The sequence below is a fragment of the Rhodnius prolixus genome, unplaced genomic scaffold (assembly GCF_049639745.1).
Source record: "Rhodnius prolixus isolate KJV_2025 unplaced genomic scaffold, Rpr scaffold_6, whole genome shotgun sequence".
Classification (NCBI taxonomy): domain Eukaryota; kingdom Metazoa; phylum Arthropoda; class Insecta; order Hemiptera; family Reduviidae; genus Rhodnius; species Rhodnius prolixus.
In genome coordinates, this window is record NW_027411634.1 from 24,581,083 (window position 1) to 24,604,718 (window position 23,636).

Genomic DNA, 23,636 nt, shown 5'->3' on the forward strand with positions numbered 1-23,636 from the left:
CTTGTGCTTTGAGCCAATTTCTGAAAATTCATAAAAAGAAAAGGATGGTTGATATCAGGCGTTTAAACTGAAAGTCGAATTAATTCTCTCCATTCGTTGGTTTCATAATACGTACATAGATACCAAAGCAATGAGACTCACCAAATAAAGTAAGTAATCTCATTAGAAGACTACGATGAAATTATGATACAACAAATGCCTTTTTGATTCAACAAAAAGCATTCTTATATTGTTAAATTACTTTAATTCTGAATTAAATTTCTTTTTCTTGTTTCCTTTTAGGTATTACCTCAGAAAACAATAGATTATTTTAATTATTTGTAAGTAATATTGAACTAAAATATTTTGGCAATTTTATTTTTTATATAAATAGTGGAAAAATTTAGATGAGGTTTTATCCAGGTGTAATTTAAAAATGTGTTGAAAAGCAACATTTGTTTGAGACACTTCATGATTTATTTTAAGAAAGAGTCTAATCGTGGTTCGCTGGGTAAGGGACTGAACTGTAAGATATAAAAGTGATACCATCTCTAATTGGTTCTTTAGTTTCTTCTTGGCTCCTTAAACTGAAAATAAGAAACATTTCCTAAAAAAGAGAATTATTATATCTAGTCTATCTGTATCTCTGTAAAACTAACTAATAGTAAGAAAGAGTAACTAACGCCTTCTTTGGTGCAGGTACATGTTACACACGGTGATGTATTGACTGTAGTGCCTCGGTCAATATTGACTGAGCCGACGTTACATGATGCTCTTTCTCGCCATTGATTTAAATCAATTTGCGTTATTGAGGAACAGCTAACTCTGGGATTCCTGTAAAAACATATAAACTTGTGATTTCATACGGGAAAAACCCTAAGTATGAATAAATATTTACTTGCTAACTCCAGATAGGCAAGCATTTGAAAATTCAGCTAATTATGTCCTTTAAAGTGTAGATTGATTATAAACTTACATAAAAGGATCAGGAAGATCCAAAACATGCCTCTGTATTGTGTTAACACTGTCCAAATTGTTGCACATCAAACCAGCGAGACTTGCTTTTCTGATTTCAGCCAACTGAAGGGGAGTAAATCGAGTAAATTCACCTCCATTTTCATACCTAAAAAAGTTTATATTTCAATTAATAAACAAGTAAATAAATTCTTCATTTTTTTGGTTAACTATTTACTTAATTATTCTCCTTGATTTAAAAATAAATTTACACATAAAAACCAGAATACTCTCGACAGCCTGGCCGAAACCTGAAGTGAAAAATAAAAAGGCCGTTGAGACTTTTAATGCGCTAATAAACACTTAAATCAAGAAGGCACTAAAATAAAATAAAAATAAAATTTCGTTTACCAAAATCTATCACACTTTCTAATTTTCTTGAACTGCTGGCCGATGATGCAACCAAATGTAGGGCCAACAAGACCACCACGCAAAGAACGTTCGGACATACCTCCAGGAAATAGATCTATATCGGCAATATTTTGATACACCTAATAAAGTATATGTTAATTTTAGTATGCAAAGTATGAAATAAATATAAGTTAAACAAAGCAACCACCAAAAATAAAATACCTGAGCCATGGCTTCTGTAATGTCAGACGGAGTGGTGTCTTGTAAGTCTTTGAAATTACGTGGACTCTCTAGTCCACAAAGTCGGCGATATGCTATATACGCTGGAATCCCATGATCACGGGCTATAAACAAAATAGTGATATACTTTTTGCTAAGTATGGAATTTGGCAGTCCATAAAACAAATTATAAGATAGTAAGAGTTTAAACTGTTTTTTTTAGAATTTGTTTGTTTGTTTTTTGAAACAGTAAAAACGGAAGAACACTTTCTCGAATTTGGTCACACTTCTCTTTGTACATCTCACCTATTTTTTTCTCACTTAGCGTTAACTCGAACTGCTTTTCTATGCCAGCCGAACTCGACAATATTGCTTTGCTTTTTTACTCAAAAATCAACTTATACTAATTACATTTCACATGTAGTAGCTTTTAAATTTTTTAAAATGTTTTCTAGTTTATATCCTACTTCTTCTCTTTAGGAGGTAAGTCATATTTGTTATGAAAGACTTGGTAAAAACTCTCTTAAAACTCTTTAGTACTATTATATAATTAAAAATAATTAATATTACTACCTAATACTTGTAAGTTATAGTTACTTTAGAAACAGGTGAACATACGGTATGATTATATAAATCTCAATCCCTAACAGTCCAATTAAAAGCAAATTGATATGTCCGCTCTATCTAGCGGCATTACTTGTAACTAAATAGGTATATGTAGTTTACACTCTTTCTGGTAGAATGCGCTACCTGTACTATTTTGGTATTGAAATTGTAAAGAAACTAAACGTTTTTAGAAATTTGTATTCTTCTTTTCCTAGATTAAAATATTCATTTTGAAAATAGTTTATGACAAACAACAAATTCATGCTTTAAGGTTATTTAAAATAATATTTTCTGCTCATACTGTTATTTTTTGTTTCAAACATCACCAACGAATTCCTTTGATGTACATAATTAAATACCTTAACAGTTTCAAAATTTCATCTATATGAGCAGATCGTCAGATTCTTGCAGGGAATGGCCCTTCTACAAAATATTGAAAATAAATATTTATTTAAATATTTTTTTTCAATCTTTTGCCTGAACATGTGAACGAAAATAAACAAAACATATGAACTTCCCACATTGAATTCTTTAAAATTGTAATTTTATACAAATTTCAGGTATTTATTAGTTATCCTGAATATTTATCAAGTTGCTGGGGGAATGAGAGAGGCCCACTATGGCAATTAATATCTAAACGATTTATTCAGGAATTAGAATAAGAAAGGTTTTTGGCTGATTTTGAAAATAGATGGGTATCGTCAAAATACTTCCAAACCTACTCAAATATCGAGTAGCGAACAGAAAGAGAATGCACTGAAGGAATTAGGGTTCACGGGCGAGTAATGTTTTCGCAAATCGAGCACCTGTAAAACTTTCATAGAGCTTACTGATTAATCAATCAGACAAATTTAATAAAATTGATTTTTTTTTTTTAAAGCTTTGCAATGTTGTAAGTGAATGATCATAGAAATGCAGGCTCACCTCTCTGAATATTTAATGATACTAGATCCATTCCAGAAAATGGAATACTTTTATTTTCAAACAGATGTTCTGTCACCTCCTTGGTAATAAAATTATCAAGTGTTTCCATTGGTGTGTCAATCAAACCAAGCAAAATTTCATTAATTAAACCAGGTTTGTAAAGGATCTGGAACAATTGAATAGTTACAAAGATTTAAGAAAACTTTTAGGCACAAATTTAAGAATGTTTTACTTGTGCTCAGTTAAGAAATAAAAAGCCTAAAATTTTAATTATAATTATTCACCTCTGGATTGAAAAAATGATCCCTCAATCTGACAGGTGGTTCACGAATGGAGAAATCTGGAGAAGCTCGACGAAAATTAGGTCTCAAAAGGCTATGACCAAAACGAAAAGCAGCTGCTGAGAATTCATTGAATACTGTTACATCACAAGTGGGATCATAACCTAGGTGAACATTTTTTTAGGAAAAATAATACTAAAATTTTTGTTTAATCACTCCACTGCCTTTTTAATTAATTATTATAACTTACCTTTAAAATAACCCTCCGATAATAAAGTGAGATCATACTTTCTAATTGCGTCCCAACCTAAGATTCTTGGAAGAAATTCATTAAAAGTAATATGTTGGTAAACTGCGCTTAATAATCTTCTGGCTTCTTGATAGATAGTTTCATCAGACCAATGTGGATTCAGCCTGGAAAGTGTGGCAGCAATCCTGTTATGTTCTCTTAGCCATAATGTATGCAAGGAACCCAAAGCAGGCTGCTCGCTAGCACGGAAATCGCCTGATCAAATTGAAACATTTAATAAAATCTACTGTATAAATAAATTAATTAATTAATTAAAAGCTTTATTTGCTCTATTTACCAGCATTGAAACAAATTCCAGATTTAGCTCTACATTCGGGATTTTCTGTGGTCTGTGGTAATAATGGTTTACCATAACCTAACGGATTCTTTGTTGTATTCATTCTACCACCAGAATGACTTCTTAAAATTGAAGCTTCGCACTTATCACTTCCATACATGAAACTTAAATCTAAGTAAGCAGTTAGTTGATTCATCTGTTCTCGGGGACCTTTTTGAATTAACGAGAGTATTTGTGTATTATTTAATAAATATAGTACAAACGTAAAAATAAGAATAATCATCTAAAATGAATCTTACCTAGAGTATTCTGTCCTGGCATTGATCTTGTAGCAGGTATGCACAGTCTTTTCCCTTTGCTATCCTTTGATGGGAAGTAGGGATCATTGTCAGGAATTGAGATGGGAAAACATTGAGGATGTACAGTTTGCGTTGAATCACAATCTTTGCAGTTCAATATTCCTTCACCAATGAAACCTTTAGAAATTAATAAAAAGATCTTTTGCACATGATCAGTATCAGAATGGTGCTTAATACAGGAAGTGAAGACCTTACTGAGAAAAAAAATTAAAATTGCGTTGAAACCATGAGCAAAAATATCAGCAAGTAAAAAGTATTTTTCAGCCCCATAGAAGGTGTTCAACTTCCAAATGCTATCCAGAGATCAGGACACAGTAGGAAAGATTAGGAGAGATTCACTAGTCGTGGTTGATCGAAAAAATAGAGAAGTTCAGCATTCCCAAAAGAAGGTTGAGTGGTCTGTCTTGAAGGAGAGAAAGACCGTGACTCAGGTGGCAGGATGAGGTGGAGTCTGGTTTAAGAAGGTGGAGAAGGATTGTTGCGATGAAAAAATTGGAAAGCTTAGTGAGTCCAAGGAGCTGGAATAGAGTTTTCTTTCCACTTAGGCAAATATATGCTCGTAGATGTGATTAAATTATGTCCTCTGTCTTATGGGGTTCTGTTAAACTGTTTATGAAGTTTTTGGGTTGGGAGAATAACTACTAATTTACCTCCTGAATGTAGCTGGATTCCGAGAAAGAGTCTTTATCTTTATCAGACAAATATTTCTGTTTGTCAGAATTAAAACTGTTACTGGAATTTTGCTGCTCATTTTAATCTGGTATGGATGGATTTACCTAACAGCGCTCCAATGAATTATTTTTTGTTTATAATAATTGATATACAAATACTTTAAAAACAGTTACGTCAATTTAGGAATTATCAATTAAATAAAAATAACTGATAAAAGTTGCACCAATTATAACGCCAATAATATTCTGCGTTAAAAAACTTGTTTAAAGTTTGAACTTGAGGATCCTTGGTGTAACTGTAAGTGGTCAACTTTATGAAAACTTCGCACATTATTTAAGCCAATTTATGCAGAGAAAAAAACCTGCCTTTACAAAAAAGTTCTTTATAAAACTTGAAAGATGTTGACTGAGCTTGCCTTCTGATTGGGAGACTTATTGATGACGACACGAGGGTTCAAATCGAACGAAGTTGAGGTAGTTTAACGTAGTAATTTAAACTACTAGAAAATTGGGCATCTTTAACTGTATCTGTTGTGTTAACAACAAAGTGAGACAAAATTATAAAAGTAGGTATTAGCCAGAGTTAGGTCTAAACTAAACTAGAGAGTTTTATTTTTAATGATTAATCAAACCAAATAATGCATTATTGTACCTTTATTTACTGGCGTGAAAGTGAGATCGTGATCGGTGATCTGAGCGAATTGCATTATCATTAAGGAGTATCTGAAATATACATAAAGAGAAGTTATTTTCTTGAAATACTTTAAACCTTATAGTTAGAGTATATTGTAGTACCTGGTATGAGGTCTACTAGTATCAGAATGAATTTTTGTAGATATAATTCTTGGACTAGGAAGGTGTCCACCAGTAACAGAATGAATACGCGGAGCTCCGACGGCTGCAACGAAACAACTAGGTTTAGACAAATTATTTTGAATAAATAATTGTAACGACTGTTCGGAAGCTAATCCTAACAAGTATGAATGAATCAAAATTCAAACAAAACGTCCAAATTTTCTTATCTTATTGTATAAGAAATCACTTGAGTTGATTACGATAAGTTACAAACACGATCAATAAATTGTAGGTAAAATTTATATTCTTACTAAAGAAGCCTGCACTATAATGGTATTTAAATGCGGCCTACATTACAATATAAACAAGAATTCAATATGCAAGCAAAATTCAAAATTTGAAGAAAATTAATCAAGCAAAAGTGCCAAAAGTTGTGTTTGAATAAATTTTATGTTTTTTAGGGAATTTGTAAGACCCAAATAAATAAATTGTGAAGAGAGAATATTGTTAGTATTTACTGCAGCTTTCTTTTTAATCAGATGTGCGCATGCGTTCCTAAAAATATGAATTAATATTTCAGAAAAATAAAAATTAACTAACCATCTTCATAAACAGGTGGTAATAATCGAACAAACGGTCTGAAACTTTGTCCAAATTCTGGTCTTTCCAGATTATTGCACCACCCAGAATTGGTTCTATATTTGGCTGTATGATCACAAGGCTCTGCCGTCTCTAAACATTCTAATATATCTTGGCCAGTTGTTGAAGTTATCTCTGGATCGACTACTAATGTTAAATCCACTCTTGGCAACACAGAAACTAAAGAATTTACATCCGTGCTGCTTTCCAAATCTTCCAATTCACTTAAATTAAAGATTAAATGAAATTAAATAGGTGTATTTAATTTAAAAGTTTTTAGTTTAACTCACGGACGAATGAAAATTACAACAGAACTTACCCTTGTAAGAAACTTCGTACCAATCTTGAAGAAGCAAATTCTAACATTATTGAAGTATTAGCTATGATCGATGCTTGTCTTTTGGGCCTATTAAACCCAAACGCAGTACCAATTGGTGATAAGGGATCAGCCATCAGATCTATAATGAAAGTTCTATTCTGTAATAAATTATTCAATAGATCTTACGTTCAAGTTAAATAATTCATCAGAACTCACTCTGGGTGTACAGCAACCACTCTCTTTTGTGTAAGTCACTTACATCATTTTGAGCATTCTTTAACGATTCTAATATCAATTTATTTGGAAAAAGGAACATCTTTTTCTCTTCTTTCCATGGGCTGAGATCAAGAGGTTTAATTGCTCCTCCAGAACAACCCATTGGGGCATTCCTAAAGGATGAGAGCAATTATATTTATAAATACTTTAACATAATTGAGATAAACTTTAACATACAAAAAAAAACTATACTAACAGAAAGGTGTCTTGAGCTAAAAATGCATTTGGTTGAACAATACCCACACCGGTATTGTCACAAAATATTCTAGCCAAAGATGTGCCCTCTCTAATCGCTCTAAGTTGAATTCTGGTAAAACTAGAATCTGATAGATCATTTTCAAACCAGTGACGATCGCCAATTTTTATTGAATGAAATTGTTTTGATAGTAGGCAAGCTAAAGTTGGTCCAACAGTAGCACCATCAGGTACAAGCTCAGATAGAGCACCAGAGAGGAGATCTATTTCGGTCACATTTCTAGTTGGAATGGCAAAAATATTACAAAATGCACTTTACACAAACATGGAATTTACGCAGATAAGTATCTGAAACTTACTTGTAAACTGTTTGAAGTGAAACTAAAGTGTCTTCAGAGATATCATTTCGTAAGTCGGCAAATTTGTTTACTTCTGATTTCCCGCAAAATTTTCTCCAATAAATATAACCAGGAATACCATGATCTCTTCCTCTTTGAATCAGATGTGCAATTAAATCTAGTCCACCGCCCTCTGAAATTATTTCGTTTGAAAAATTTTAAATTTCTTATCATTCTACCACTGATAAGCTATATTCTTTAATACTCTTATAATGTATGATTGATTCTTAGGCTAAAAGATTGTTTTGCACAATAACGGTTTTTTGCAGCAAAAATATTCTGCCAATAGCCAGTAACAAACATGAATAAGAACCTGGTAAATATTAAAGAATAGGCTAGATAGAAAATTGTTTTTCCTTAGATTTAGTTTCGAATTAGAAGTGCAGAACATCAAAAATGTCAGCTAAATTAGGCTTAAAGTCAGCTAATCTTAGATCAAATAAAGACTTCAGGGGAAAAATCTTGGACTATTAGTTAAGGTACAGTATTCTTGGTAACGGAAAAACCAATTCTTTCCGTGTGATATAAGGTCTTAAGTACAATGTGAGTCTGAACTGATTCTAAAACTGAAGGAGTTAACAATAAGCTCGTTGGCAGTAAATAGACGGAGAGTCTAACTTCTAAAGTTATTGATTAGGTGATTCGACTGTCGATTTCTGATAATTAAATTTTAGCAATTTTCACTATGGACAAATGTAGTGGCAAATTTTAGAATAAAAAATCAGAAAAGAAGTAGAATAACTATTAGAAGAGGTTCAGTGTGCTTTCGTCCAGCAAGAGAAACACAAAATAATATCTTCACTTAGTGGCAAGTCAGTAGGAAGACTATCGAGTTCGATAAAAAATTGTATTTATGTTTCATTGATCTGGACAAAGCATTCAGACAGTGTAAAATGAGGCAAGAGGTGAATTTCTCTGCGAAATAAAAAATATAAGAAATATTCGAATTCTTTGACTTCAAACTGTAGAAAATATGTTCGAACGTTGATTGTTCGTTTCTCTGAAACGGTACGCCAGTGCGATGTTCTGAGAATGTTGTTACTCAGCATTCTAATGGACGAAATCATCAAGCGAAGAAAGTGAAGGATTTCATGGATCGCATCTCTGTTATTGGAGCTTTATATCCTTCTTTTCCCACAAGTTTGCGGAAGAAGGTTGATAGCGTAAACGAAAGAAAAGTTCCCGGGAAATTTGGCTATGTAACAAAGAGGCTGGGAAAGCGAACATGACCGTGTGCTTAAAGGATCCAGATACTATGAATGATATACCCCGTCGAGCAAAACTGGTGCTTCAAAAGTTGGTGTTTCTACTTTCAAGTTCTTGGAATCTCAATAAGTACTCAATGAAAAACTGAGAAGATTAATAGAGGGTTTTATCTGCCTTCAATAAAAAGTTCTTCAGAAAAAAGGGATCTCCAAGAAGACGAAGATAATCGCTCCAACTCTCAACACAAGGATGGAGGTAACTTGTACCTCCGGCTATATTTCTAATTAATTTGAGCAAAATACGTCTAAGAAAAATGCGATCTGGGAGATCATCATCCAGAAGGCTCTTGAAACAAGCCCAGAATCTGACAAAGAATAGAAAGCGTTCGCGCTCCATTTGCAACTCCTAAAGAAGCAATAGAATAAATAAGAACTCACCCTGATTTGGCTGCTCATACATGTGATTCGTAAACACTGAATTTATATGTTGATAATTATTTAAAGCAGGCGCTTTCAGTAAACTTTGAATAACAATATCCATTCCATCTTTAGAATACAACTGAAATGGTGCGTAGAATGAATTACCCAGAGAATCTTCACCTATTTCAATGCCTTCCTAATCAAAAGGAACTATTATCATTAAAATGTAACACATATCATATTCTAACTAAATATTCAGTAGGAAAACTTATATTACTGACAGCATTGTACAACTTCATATTAGCTGGCATTAACGAAACGGAGAAATGAAGTGCAGCCGCTGCAACGCTGTTTGCTACACTCGGATCTTTATTGATGTCATATTCGGTGAAATAGCCATCAGATTTTAATCGTAACTTTTTAGCATCCATTGTGTTCTATTCATGAAGAGAAAAATGGTAAAATAAAACAAAAAAACACAGAATAAAACAAAACAAATCGTAAATATGTACTCACTTGCCCTAAAATAAGCGGAAGGAACTCTGTATAAGTAATATATTGAATTTGGGCAATAACTATTTTTCTAGCCTCTTGGAAGAGAACTTCATCTGGCCAATGAGGATTCAATAGCTGCAATGTTTCTGCTAAGCGATTATGCTCACGAGCCCACAATGTTTGTAAAGCTGCCAAACCAATATGTTCATTAACGCGACTGTCACCACTTTTGAAACATCTGCGCAATACAGTACAATAGAAAGAAATTAATTTTGGTTGTTAGAAACTTTAAGATTGTTAATTCTTGTTTTTCATTCTGACAGTTTTCTGATTTTCAACTATCTTCAGATATTAGAGAAGACCCAGGTAGTGTCCAAAGCGCTAGAAATTTTATATATGGAACTCACGTTATCTTATAAATCTGATACCAATCTCTGAAGTTGTAAGGAAATTCAAAACCGGTTAGGATGAAGTAATACGATTTGTTTCTTAAAACAGTTCTTGCGAACTTACTGCTAGTATTGAACCTTTTTTATTTGAGGACAAGAGTAGGCTGATAAGTTAAAGATGGTAGGTTTCTCTCCACCCTTCGAAGACTTAGAGCCCTGATCAATGGCCGCTATAAAGGTGCCAGAATTAAAGAGTTGAACAACAAAAGTGGACATGAGATGTTTCCATTCCTTGCCTCCTATCAGTGATGTACTCTTAATATTAAGCCCAAGATTCCATTGAGATTATCAGGTGTAGAAAGAAGGATCTAAACAAACTAGTGACGCTGATTGCACGAAAAACACCAGTGGTTCGCCGCTTGTTCAACATGAAGGTAATTCAGCGGGCTCAGTGTGTTCAGTGTGGAATTGAAGAGATGCAGAGTCGAAGGCGTACTACTCTGTAAATAATGTACAACGAACTCCCACATGTAATGGGTGCAATAACTTTCCACATCTACTGTAAATAAATAAATAAATTATAATCGCACAGATTTTAATCTGAAGTTTTCACCTGTAAACGATTTGAGGATTTCTGAACTCAGAAAAGTGGTTTTTTAAAAATAGCACGTCTATTTCTTAGAAGTCAGCATAAAACCGAAAAATTGCAAGAAGTTCCAATTTGATATTTCGTTTACTAGATCTCGTAACTTTTATTTGGAACATGCGCTCTGGTAAAATGGTTTTCTGTTAAACAAAGAAAACGTTTATATCGTACCTATGGACAGAATTCTGTCTACAATCAGTAGTATTATCCGGTGGTAGAAGACCATTAGGTAAATTAAGAAATCCACTTTGATAAGAGCGTAATGCTTCATTCTCACTAATAGATGTACCGTATAAAGTGGACGCATCAAGATAAGCAGTTGCCTCGTTTATTTGTTCTCTTGGTCCTAATGAAAATTAAGAATAATTAAAATTTCAAAATGTATTGTAAGATGTAAGTTCAATAATAAACACATATTTAATTACCTAAAGTGCAGGATCTTCTTGGAGCTGTAGCAGATCTTGTGTATTCCATACATCTGGCAGATCCATGTATTGGGTCTTCTTCTGGTAATCTAATTGGAAAACATTCTGGATGGAAATCTTGAAAGTCCACTCCACAACATTTAAGTCTTTCTCCGTTATAACCTAAAAATAAATAAATAAACAAATATTAAAATTATAAAAGCACAAAACAATTTAATGTTTATAAGAATATAGTATAAGAATATAATCAATGAAAATTTCTGTTTCCAGATCTATTCACAGGAAGCATGACCAATAATATATTATTTATTTCACAAATGAGTACTATACTCTTTAAACATTCAAAAAATAAATAAAAAGAAAAAGAAAATTGAATACAACACCCTATTTGATGTAATCATAGCATCCTTACTGAATGACACACCGACTGAAGGCTTACGAGTACACCAATTTGTAGAGATCAATAATACTAATACTCATTAATACCTAGATGAACAATCAAGTTTTCATGATTTGTAATTTTACCTCTACTGGTACTTAACTTATTGGCAAATATTTCAAAATTCAATTTCCATTAACAATCAGGTTTTTTACTTAAACACGAACAGCATGATTATTAATACAACTTTTGGTGTATGTAGGCGTCTATAGATAATAGATCTTCTAGCTGTTTTGTATTAGAAATTCTATTCTATTTTACTTCTTTGTTACCACCTAAATTAGTAATCTAGTTTATTTGGAAGCCAATAGATATCAGTCTCCAATGAATATTTTGGAAGTGCTTACCTGTCATTTGCGGAGTATGAGAAATATCATTTGAAACAAATTGAGCCCAAACCGCTATAGTTGCAACTAGATGTGTGTGCAGTCTATCCAATTGATTATGCACAGCTAATGAAACTGCTCTTGGACTAGGTAAACCTTCAGGACTAAAAAACAGTATATCTGTATATATACATGAATTTAAAATTTTAGCTGAATCGGGGGCATCATGAGAATAGGAAATTGGTGCAACAAGATGATACCAGTTTCTCTGAGATTGTCACGCTAATTTTAGCTAAATAGATTTAACAAATTAATATATTAATAAAAAATTAATAAGTAAATGCATTAAAAGAGATCGGAATGAAGATAAATTAGAATTTTTACGATATATCAAAACTGTTAGCAAATTTCAAGCAATACATGAATTTAAAATTTTAGCTGAATCGGGGGCATCATGAGAATAGGAAATTGGTGCAACAAGATGATACCAGTTTCTCTGAGATTGTCACGCTAATTTTTGCTAAATAGATTTAACAAATTAATATATTAATAAAAAATTAATAAGTAAATGCATTAAAAGAGATCGGAATGAAGATAAATTAGAATTTTTACGATATATCAAAACTGTTAGCAAATTTCAAGCAATACAATTCTCTGAAAGGCTACTTTTTTCATTCTACTTTAATCTCCTTGAATCTATCCAAATGTAAGTTAATGTCATTGATGTCTTCGCCCAATGACTGACAGCTTAATTTTGCTCAAATATTATTAATCTAACGCCAATAATTAGTTCCCTACAGACAAAGAAATAAAATTAAAAGCTACAAAAATTTTGATTATAGATAAAAGAACTATTCAAAATTGAAAAAATAACCTGAGATTGGTAAAATATAACTTAGGAATAACCAAAAGAGGCAGGAGAATATTTCAGTAGGAATCAAACTGGATTTGCACTTTAATCGATCAAAAAAATAAACTGAAGAAACTGAACAAAAAGTTATAAGTTTAAGACTTTTGATTGATTAAATTTAGATAGTAGAATGTGAAAAAAGATTTTAGAAAGGACATCAGGGCACCAAGAAATTGAAGGATGTTTTTCATTTAGTAATCGGGATGAGAAAATAAGAAAATCTTTTTGGGAAGCGATTCATTCCCGAATAGCACTGAAACAGAAAAATGGCACAACTGCAGCAACTGGCACGATAACTGCAGCTCTGTGTGAGATGCAATGAATAACTACGATCTATCTTGGTTTTCTCATCATTTATTCTTTCTATTTTCTATTTACTGGATGATTTTGGATAGAAATACGTCCTTTTACTGGAAGGAAATATATATAAAGATCAAATAAATATGTAAATAAATCAACATGCCTTTAATTTTCATGGCAGATTTGTTGCCAAAATCAATTAATCAATAATCATTGATATTTCCTACTTCTATTTCAACCATGTTTTACGATTAACATCTATACTCACTAAATAGCTGTGCCTCTAGGCAAGCTGATACTGTCTGCATAATCTGAAGGAAGATATCTGGCATAAGCAGTCCCTGTAGATCCCCACCATGGTGTCTGTACATTATTACAATGACCTGAGAAAGACCTATACTTCTTGGCCTCACACCATGTCTCATCATGAGCCGGACATTTGGCCGATAACAATGTTCCGCTGACAGTTATTCCTGTTAAACTGTTTCCACTAACTCCAAGCCTAATAATTCACAAAACGAAATAAATAACAGCTCTAAATTCAAAGTAAAATAGTAAAATGTTCTAAATAACTAGTTATGGTTTTAAATAAATAACCATTTTCATAAAAATGGAACTGTTTCAAGTCAATTACTCACGCATGAGCCATATACTTGGTAGCTTCCTCAGCCATAAGTGCAGAATGAGTGATATTCTTGGTAGTTGGTTTGGAAGAATGGGAGGCTCCCATGAACCAAGCAGGACTGCCAGGTTCTTGACGCACTCCTGTAATCACATTTTTGTTAAAAAAATATGTATAGAAATACTTAATCCAGCATCTGTATAATAAAGAGACAATATTATTAAAAAATTATTTAACACCAATTTTCTTTCTAAAGAAAGTATCATTTCAAAAGACATAAATATTCCCAAACTTAAGTATGCTCTACGTTTATATACAATGTTTTAATTATCTAAATTATTCTTCTCATTTTGTTTTACTTTATTGAGTGCGGCGTATCATTCTAGACAAGTTCTTCGCTTCGAGAAGAAGGAAGTGCTTGTGGAAAATGGATTAACTGGTAAAGAATTTCGTTTTTATTAATTTAATTAGAAGACTTTTTATTTAAATTTTTTTAATAGAGTAATTTTTACAGAAAAACAAACATTTAACTGATAAGTACGTTTTCTACAAACTTAACTTCAGTTACCAATAAATTATTCAAAAAAATCTTACCATTTTTATGCAGGCTTGGTTCCAGATGGTAAAATCTTTGTTCCATGGCCCGGTGAGCTTGACTAATAAACGCTGATAGATCGTTTGAGACGATTTGATGACGCCGAGAAAAACGTGCAGCACATCCCAAATTTGAAACCAAGAACATCCATCTACAAAAATATATAATATATATAGAATAGAAACAAAATACCTTTTGGATCTAAGTTAATTGTTTTCAAGGCAATTTCGCGTGCAATCTTGTGTTATAGCGCGCAGGTGTGGGGTTTCCGTGTATATGACCATGTAGAGATTCTTCTAAGGTTTTTTGTAAAGAAGTGTTTCGGATTACCCCGACATACTCCTGACTTTAACATTTATTTGGAAACAAATCTGAATTTAATATTTCTGCATACTTTCAAATTACATTTGAATTACATAAAAAAGTGTCTCAAATTACCACATTCCAGGTATCCTTACACGCTAACCAGAGAAATTATAAAAAAGAAAATATTTTGGTACAAAGAGTGGCAGGTATTGTGTACTAAATGTAATGTTGTAATAGAAGATCTTCTGAATGGCGATGTATCCACCTCAGATATTATAGGAAAATTAAGAGCAATTACAACTGAAGAGTTTAAGGTAAAAGCATTGAACAGCAGTAGATATACTTTATTCAAACAGTTACAGTCAGGCAATAAATTTGTTTACGGCAATCTGCCGGCTAACCATATTGGTTGGCTAATAAAAGTGCGGGGTGAGCTGCTGTATTTGAATAAGTATATGTTTAATCAGCCGGTAGTAACAAAAATGAGGTTGAAGATGTCTTTCATTTTGTAGCTTCCTGCCCAATTTTGGCAGAATTTAGAATAAAATATTTAAATAAGAGAACATTAGACCATGCAGAATTTATTTCCTATTTGGATGGAAAAGATTGGGCTGGTCTTATAAATTATTGTATTAATGCGTGGAAGTACAGGCTCTTTTTAGTTTCAGAATCCAATTATTAAGATAATTATTTTGTTTATATTTTATTAGATTTGTTTATTTTACTTGTTCTGGTTATTCAGTAGGGTTTTTTATTTTATGTTTCTATTTCATTATCATACTTCCATTAAAATTATGTTTTTTGTTTTTTATAATTACTAAAATAATATACAAGTCGCTAGTTAACTTAATATCCGGCTGATTTTTTTTCTTTTTACTTTAATCGTAATTAAAAGTGGATCACTTTTTTCAAGGAAATGTGAGGTTAAAAGTTGAAGATCTTTTACTGATCATTATCTTATAAAAGTGATTTAAGTTTGCTAATCATTTTAAGACAACTCCATCAACCTTTGTTCTAGACAAAATTTTGAATTTTTATGTAAATTTCCTTATTATTTTGTATCTCCTGTAAAGTCCAAAGATTTTTGTTGTTTAAAATATAAACAACTTGACAAACTTCACTTCATATTTCGACCTGTTTTGGGAATTTGCTTATCTTCTTCAGGTTGTCATGATAAGCAGTGTTGTATCTGACTTCACAGATTCATCGAACATAAACTCTTTGCTACTGCAGTAACCCAAAATTGGTATTCTAAAGATTGGAAGAGCACCTACCAAGGAATTGCTTCTGCTCAGGATACCAGAATTTCAGAAAATTAAGAATAGCAGATTGATTAGCCAAAACAGATGCTTCTCTCCGGTTCAGTGGCATCCATTGACAACTTGTGCCCGAACTCTTTTGGCCTACTGATATCTTGCAACGGTTATTTTGGTTGGAACATTTGTCAAAAAGCTTACTCTTTTTTCCCTGAAAATACTTCCAAATTTGTTCGGCCTTCTGGGAATTTGTTCAGAAGTTTAAGATCAGGAAAATTTAGTACGAACTCTTTAGTTTTCAGGACAGTTCGGTTGGCTGGACAGGATAACAATCAAGTGAGATCATGTGCTGTTACTCATGTAAACTTTAAAACACACTCAAGTCCAAAGTAAAAGATTATTTCAATATTGTTTTATATTTCTAATTTTAATATTCGTTTAGGAGAAAAAAGTTAAAACACTTCAAGGAGATTTCATGTCGTTAGTTACGTTCATTAGATTAAAAAGAAAGACAAGAATTCATTTTGCTCTGCCAATTCTTGTAACATTAATTGTCGGCATATTTCCCGCGGTATAATTCCTCAATTAAAAATGCATGGAAATTTTAAAGATACGGAATTACGTGTATTCAATATTTATATCTTATTAATTCTTAATTATTAATCTTTTAATTCTTATTTTTAAATTAATTTTGTTTTTGTTTAGATTAATTAAAGTTTTTAATTTTGTAGTAGTCACACAAGTTATCATTCTTTTGAGCATTTAGTAGAAGGATGTGACTTGTGCAGTTCATTCAAATACCTCGCTTTATTAAACTAGAATATTCTGCCTAAATTCTTAATATCTTTCTTGCTTTAAGAAGTAATGTGTAATAGTTGTGGCAACAATTACTCCCACTTTCTTTTCTTGTTTTCAGTAAAAGCCATTGGAACCTTGTTACAACGCCTGGGTTATGAGATTTGTATTTAAGTTATGACCAAGGTAACAAACATTAGGAAAAGGAAAGTACTGTTACTTTTTTAAAAAGTGTTTCCCAGGAGGTCAGGGCAGGTTACATAAATAATAGTTCATCGTTTTTAGAGTGACTTGTAACATGTAATATAATGTAAACTGATTCCACAATAAAGAAAAACACTTTTTATTAACTCAAAATCTATTTTCCATGTAAGGAAGTACCTAGTCGTTAACAGAGTAAAACATCTTTCAGACTTCCCACTTGTCTATTTCACTAAAAAAAATCAACTGACAGGAACTTGCATAAGTTTGAAAGCCTTGTTTACAATCTCACTCTCTACCGTGCAGCTTTACTTTCCCATTAGATGCGGGTCACAAAATAAACGACTTAGTAAAAAAATTCACATCGACATTTCATGAACTCTGTCTTCTTTTTGTTGTGTTTATTATATTTATTGTCACTTGTATATTTTATTTGGAAAAAAGTATATGTAGGCGGACTTTGACTGATGTTGATTAAGTTGTAACTTGATGTCAGTAAATGTTTTACTTTTCCTATTCCATTCATCGCTGATTAAAAACTTATGCAATAAACGATTTTGTTAACGTGCTCATAATGAATGACAAAGGTTAAAAAGCTGTAATTTAGTTTATATTTTATTGCTCTTAATTGACATGCTAATTTGGTAGCATGACATCTTGTTTTAACATCTGTGTAGGCCATTATTAAATTAACTGAGAAGAACTGTGTATCCTTTTTACTTTCTCTGTTTATTCAACTGTTCCAGTTTAGCTTAGGTTTTGTAACTGGAACTATCTATGGATTTGGTTTAGTGTCTTACAACATCCTCAACCTTGTTGTCCTGATTCTGTCATGAAATGAGCTTTAACTCCAAAATTCTGCACCAGAGGAGTGTAAGTCGAAATCGAATTTTAGGACTCCCCGATAATCGAACCCATATCGGTTTTATTATTGAGTTTTTCAGTATCTTCTGTAGCTCTTACAAAATAGCTAGGCGTAGTTAACAGTTCAGACAATAAGTAAATGTGCTTGACTAGTTAACCTGTCCAGCGCACGTAGCGCTTTCCCCAAATCGGAGAGTACGGTTTCCATGAAAAATCAATGTTCTCTAGAGTACCTGTTGAATCAATTGTTTTCAAAAAATGCTTTGATTGTAGATAACTGTTTGTATTTTAATAGTTTTCATTGCAAGTTTGTGTAAAAATCACTGGAGTTTTTCGAAAAATCTCAGAAGCCTATTCTGGTAAGTCACATTTTCTCTTAAGAAACAAATTGATTTTCCAGAATTATTGTTAAAAATATTATAGGTGGCACAAAGTGTAGGATGTTCTGGCATGGTTCATGTGGGGGAGATTCCAATGGATTACTTCCTTATGAAACTCCACAAAGAAAAAAATCCTATAAAATCTTTCAAATAACAGAGACATACCTTTTGTCCTTTTGAAAATCGTAAGAACAATTACTTAGAAAAATGGCCAAAGTAAAGAAGCATTTCCAGCATTCAGATATCGTCAGTAGCGTTAAATACACAGCTCGAGTATGAATTTCTTGAACGCAAAGAACCTTAATAAATACAATTCTGGTGAATACTTAATTTAGAACATTCAAAGTAACCACAATACTTTTTCGCACGTGAAGTAAGGGATAGTAAAAACTTACGAAAACTCAGGACTTCTTTTGTTGAATTTTTATATTTTTAACTATTCCACGTCCAACGACCTAAACATCCTATTCGTACAACTCGCCAAGATAAAAAAATTATTCTATGCAGCTAGTGGAAGTGAATTCAGAGCACTATCATGAAGGTAGTATTTTACTTGTTGCTCTAATTATTAATATAACAATAAACGGCAAATTTACCTTAAAATGACAGCAACAGATGCCTGGCCAACATAATCTCCATCTTTAGCAAATAAGGCAGAAATGATCACCAATAGAAGAATAAAGTCAACGATTATGGGGGGTTGCAATAATGTCACGATTTTTTTGTTTATTTATTTGTGCAATAATAATACAAATAAACCAAACCAAACTGAAACGTAACAATGTACGTATTGAGGCTATCGTGTCTTAGTGAAAGTCAAATAATAAAACTAAATAAAAAAGTTTTTCTTCTACCTATTGTTTAAGACTGAAAAAAAAAAACAAAAGAAATTACCATTTGCAGTCAAGTGTTTATAAACAGAATAATTGCCAAGATAAATGAAATTGAACTCTTCCGTTGAAATCAGTCTCCTAGAAAGATTATCTCCTTATAAAAATTGTCTATCAATGAAATGCAATTATTTGGAAAATTGTAAATACAAAGTTGATCAATAGTGTTAGATTGTTGTTACTGTCAACAATAAATTTTAATTTCATGCTTATTTGCGAAAATTAGCTGTTTATTTTCTAATATTTACTCGCAACTACAATCAATATACTGATATTTACACCGAAAATATCTATAAATGGTAGAAAGGATTGAAAATACCTGTCTTGAGTGAGACGCCATTATTAATCAATAAGTTACAGTTAACCAGTTTGTTGCTAAAATAGGTGCGAAGATTGCAGAGAAATTAGGAAATTGATAAAAAATATTGCTGCATGATAAGAGAAGTGACAAAAAGAGTTGAGAATATTTTCGGATTGTTAAGCTGGGATCAAGATTTTAAAGCTTCAAAATGCTACATGAATGTGAAAGAAGACTTGCTCGGAGGAGTAATGATAACCTACGCTTCCTATCAGGTCTTGCCGGGTTAGAAAGAAACAAGATTGCAAACGAATTGGTATCCTCGTTCAGTGGTTTCATCATGAAGTAATGTTTTGATAATGAAATTCATAACTAGAGAATTCAGGAATTAGATGGGAGATTTACTAGAAGGATTGGAAGAATTAATTCCAGGAATTAAACCTTGGGAAGACATGATGTCTCTCCTCTCTCTAGGCTGCCACTGAAAGTTTTGAGTTGAGCTGATTGTACACTTTTGATCACCAGTCATTTGAAGAATGGTGAATCCCGAGTATCAAAACATTGTTGAAGCAGCTAGGATACTAGAGGTTTAGCAGTTTTATCTTGGTTTAGTATTTTCGGAGAGGCATCCAATCAGATTAATTCTTGCAGATTTAATGCACAAGAATAACTTATAAAATTGTAGACCAGCAGAACTGCTTCTGGGGCAGCATTTTGGATTTCTACATGGTTTGACCACGGCTTTTAAACATGCCTTTCAAACAACAAAATTGGTATTTCCCAGATTAGCTCACGAAGACCTTGCGAATCAGGGTCAAGTACCTGCAAACACAATTCGGCTCATATTCCTAAATTACTCACAATCAGCTGATGTTCTATGTTTCTATAGATTAAATCTGTTGAAATGGGAGGTTCCAAGAATTAATAACAAACCTGTCGAGACAACTGCAGGACTAACGCTTGCATCATCGCCAATACTATGCTTATTATATTTCCTACATTGTAAATTTTAATTCAATCTAAACTCTGGATTATTATATAATATTATTTATTTATATATTTGAGTAATCTCTAGTAATTATTATCTAATATCTACATAGCTAATTGTTTTTGTATCCTACCTCAATAAGTTTGTAATGACTTATTTGCTACTATTAAACTAAGAAACTTTTGTTGAAAATGAAGATATTCTGCATCAATAATAAGTTACGCAACTTAAAAGAGATTCAATTTTTTAAAAGATTCTTTTGGCTCATCTTCTTCATTAGAACAATAATATCTGAGAGCAAATAGCTAAGAGACTGCTCGCTTACTTAGAACTACAAAAAGTTGTAGTCAGTATTTTGGAAATGAACTCAGGACACTCCCATAATTACTACATTGTTTTTATTTTGACGGACTACGCATTAGAAACTTTTTTTGAGTAAGACAAAGATTTGAAAAAGGTATTAGTACAGATGGGATTAACCAAAGAGAGGCCAAGTAAATAGGGACCAGGTTAATCGACACTTAAAATTAAAAAATGCAAACACAAAATACAAATGAACCAAACTGAAAACTCTTTCTAGAATACAGGTAGCCCGAAATGAATCTTTAGAAGGTATTTCAAGAGTGTACTCAAAATCTATTACTCGAAGAACATCCCAAATTAATTAGTACATACTTTAATTAAAAGGATGCGGATAAATAGACTTACAGAGGGTTTGAAGAGATCAGAGTAAATCTGTCAATAAATTATTGGGTTCTACATTTTTGAGGAAAAAAGGTTTGCTGCATATATCCACACATTTACATCAAAGAAGGATTTACGTACAGTATGAGTACAGAATAATACTCCATTTTAGGAATACATCCATGGCTGTAAAGACCCTCTATGAGTTAACAGAAAATTTTAAAGACGAGTTTTTTTGTAAGAATCTTACGCTAGGACTTCTTTCAGTTTCAGTAAAGGCGACTTTCAGTTTCTACTCATTTCAGGAAAAATATTTAGTCCTACAATATTTTAGGAAACTAATTTTTCAAAATCATGGGGGAATCATGTTGTTTAGTCAAAGATTTTAATGAATGGTTGATCATAACTGTTTATTCTTAAGATTGTTGTCCAGACTTCTGTGGGTCTTACTTGAATTCAGTTTGGCTTCGAGCAAAAACCTAGTTCTTGTGGAAAACCCTTTCGGCGAAGAAAATTGTAAATAAAACGTTATTAAAACAATTATTAATTAATACTAAATTAACTTTAAACTTCTATAAAATTTGGGAAAAAGTAACCCCCTAAAAAATGAAACAGTATTACTAACTTATTATTATTTTACTCTTTATTAAACTTTATTTCTGAAACGAAACTTCCTTCATATTTCTGATTAAACTATGCATATTTTTAACTCGCAATTAATTTGTATGAAGATTAAATTAAGGTTGTTCGTTATTTATTTTAATTTTTGACGCATCTAATTGGGAGACTAATGGCAACTGACCTTCTAAAATCATCCCACTTTCAGGGTCAGCCAATTAGACTCAAACTTGGGATCTCCAAGTCTTGAACCCAGGACAGTGATCTGTTGATCTATTTAACGCTACATTTTCGTTGTTCATGTTATTGCTATGTGAGGAAAGGTCAAGCTGTCAACTTTGAGTAAACATCGCTACCCCAATGTCATTGTTTCTTTACAGAACGCTTACAAAACCAAAAATTTTTAGATGGAAAGACTAGGTGTTTGTGACATTAGGGTTGTTTCGCTTAAATTCATTAAATCCAATAGTTACACTTATCAACTACTAAGGAAGGTCTCTATGTGAGAGTTGAGGTTTAAATATTTATGTTTTTCAAATTGTTGAGTGAGGAAGACAAGATGACAAAATGGGTAATCTGATTCTTCTATCAAAGGGTCTAAAGGACCTAAAACTAGTCAACAAATAAATATTCTGTAAACTCAGTGTTAAAGCATTTTTAATTGAACAGAATTGTTTAATTTCTAATCTATACTTGTGACTAACACCTAGAAAGATAATAAATCTTAGAATAATTGGGAAGATGTCCCACATAGTGTATTTATTTCGCCTAACAGATAGATATTTACTTCTCAAAACCCAGCATGCATCTTACATTGTATGCACTAATCAAAGTGTTTACATTTTCCAGGTTCCTGAAGATGGGTAATCAGCTATTAAGGCAGACGATTCACAGTACAGCAAAAACATCAAAAAATAACCTGCGGAATCAATAACATCTGTCTTCATCTACTTATATCGTGGCCTAGATGATAAAAAATAAATTAATTTATTTTAATTATTAGGAAGTATTGTGTAATCAAATTATTTCATAATTACAAATACACGTTTTTAATGTTCTATATAATAACGGAAATGAAAGTGAACTAGAAAGAGAGTAAAAATAATGCAAATTAATTTTAAGAGAAAGGTGTAACCTACTGCACTCCGTAACTGTGCAACTTGTAACTTTTATTTGACTCATAATTTCTCCTTGTAACTGTTCGCACATTTATTATGACTTTAACGAACTTTACTGATAATACAACATCAACTTTCACATATCTTATAAATGGTGAAGTATTTTCTGCCACCATGAAATTGTAAAATTAGATAATTGAACATGAATTTTATTTTCTTATTTAAATTATTCTGAAAAAAACGTATTTCTTAAAGCAACTTCACAATTGTAATATGGGAAAAATTTATGTAAAGTCTGAATAGATAGAAATTTTTACTACTGTTAAATTGTTTTCTAAATTTTGCAGTATTTTAACAAGTTGGAAAGTTTCTCCAAGTATACAGATATGAGGCGGTAAATTTCATGGCCGAAGCAGGCGAAAAATGCATACAGTTTTTCGTTTGAACTTACTGCGGAAGGAGGGACCTCTCAGGTGGTCGTTGAGAGAGATCTAGGCGATTTAAGTGATATTAACAGTTTTAATTATTTAGTAACTATCACTGAGGTATAGTCCAAGTTATCATCGAACATAATAAATATAAAGATATAAAGTATCTCAAAATGGCATGGATATCGAGACGATCAATTGATGTAACTATAACATTATTAGTAGGGAACGGATTCGTATGTATTTACATATTTTTTTCTAGGCAATTTACAGACGTTTTTCAACTAGAAGTATTCATACTGACACTCTTTAAGCCGTTTGAGCCTACTTTTATTTCACATATTTGGATGTTATCGCATATTTATACATATTTGATTAAAATAAATAAATATTTCTACATATTTAATCAAAATATGTGCATATTT

At 32.0% G+C, this 23,636-nt stretch overlaps 1 protein-coding gene across 1 annotated transcript in view; it reads right to left on the reverse strand.

The window, feature by feature from the left end:
* Positions 1-23,636, reverse strand: part of LOC141460338 (uncharacterized) — a 60,924-nt gene that overhangs the window by 905 nt on the left and 36,383 nt on the right. The window contains exons 2-26 of the mRNA XM_074140245.1: positions 14,385-14,536; positions 13,807-13,933; positions 13,437-13,670; positions 11,980-12,122; positions 11,194-11,355; positions 10,940-11,114; positions 9,755-9,971; positions 9,520-9,675; positions 9,257-9,434; positions 7,575-7,746; positions 7,217-7,495; positions 6,961-7,133; positions 6,745-6,883; positions 6,387-6,649; positions 5,787-5,889; positions 5,644-5,714; positions 4,261-4,437; positions 3,962-4,171; positions 3,625-3,879; positions 3,378-3,538; positions 3,094-3,259; positions 1,567-1,688; positions 1,345-1,484; positions 956-1,102; positions 663-813 (exon numbers count right to left, since the gene is read on the reverse strand). Coding sequence (XP_073996346.1) covers positions 663-813; positions 956-1,102; positions 1,345-1,484; positions 1,567-1,688; positions 3,094-3,259; positions 3,378-3,538; positions 3,625-3,879; positions 3,962-4,171; positions 4,261-4,437; positions 5,644-5,714; positions 5,787-5,889; positions 6,387-6,649; positions 6,745-6,883; positions 6,961-7,133; positions 7,217-7,495; positions 7,575-7,746; positions 9,257-9,434; positions 9,520-9,675; positions 9,755-9,971; positions 10,940-11,114; positions 11,194-11,355; positions 11,980-12,122; positions 13,437-13,670; positions 13,807-13,933; positions 14,385-14,536 — 4,273 coding nt within the window. The remainder of the gene's footprint in view (positions 1-662; positions 814-955; positions 1,103-1,344; positions 1,485-1,566; positions 1,689-3,093; positions 3,260-3,377; positions 3,539-3,624; positions 3,880-3,961; positions 4,172-4,260; positions 4,438-5,643; positions 5,715-5,786; positions 5,890-6,386; positions 6,650-6,744; positions 6,884-6,960; positions 7,134-7,216; positions 7,496-7,574; positions 7,747-9,256; positions 9,435-9,519; positions 9,676-9,754; positions 9,972-10,939; positions 11,115-11,193; positions 11,356-11,979; positions 12,123-13,436; positions 13,671-13,806; positions 13,934-14,384; positions 14,537-23,636) is intronic.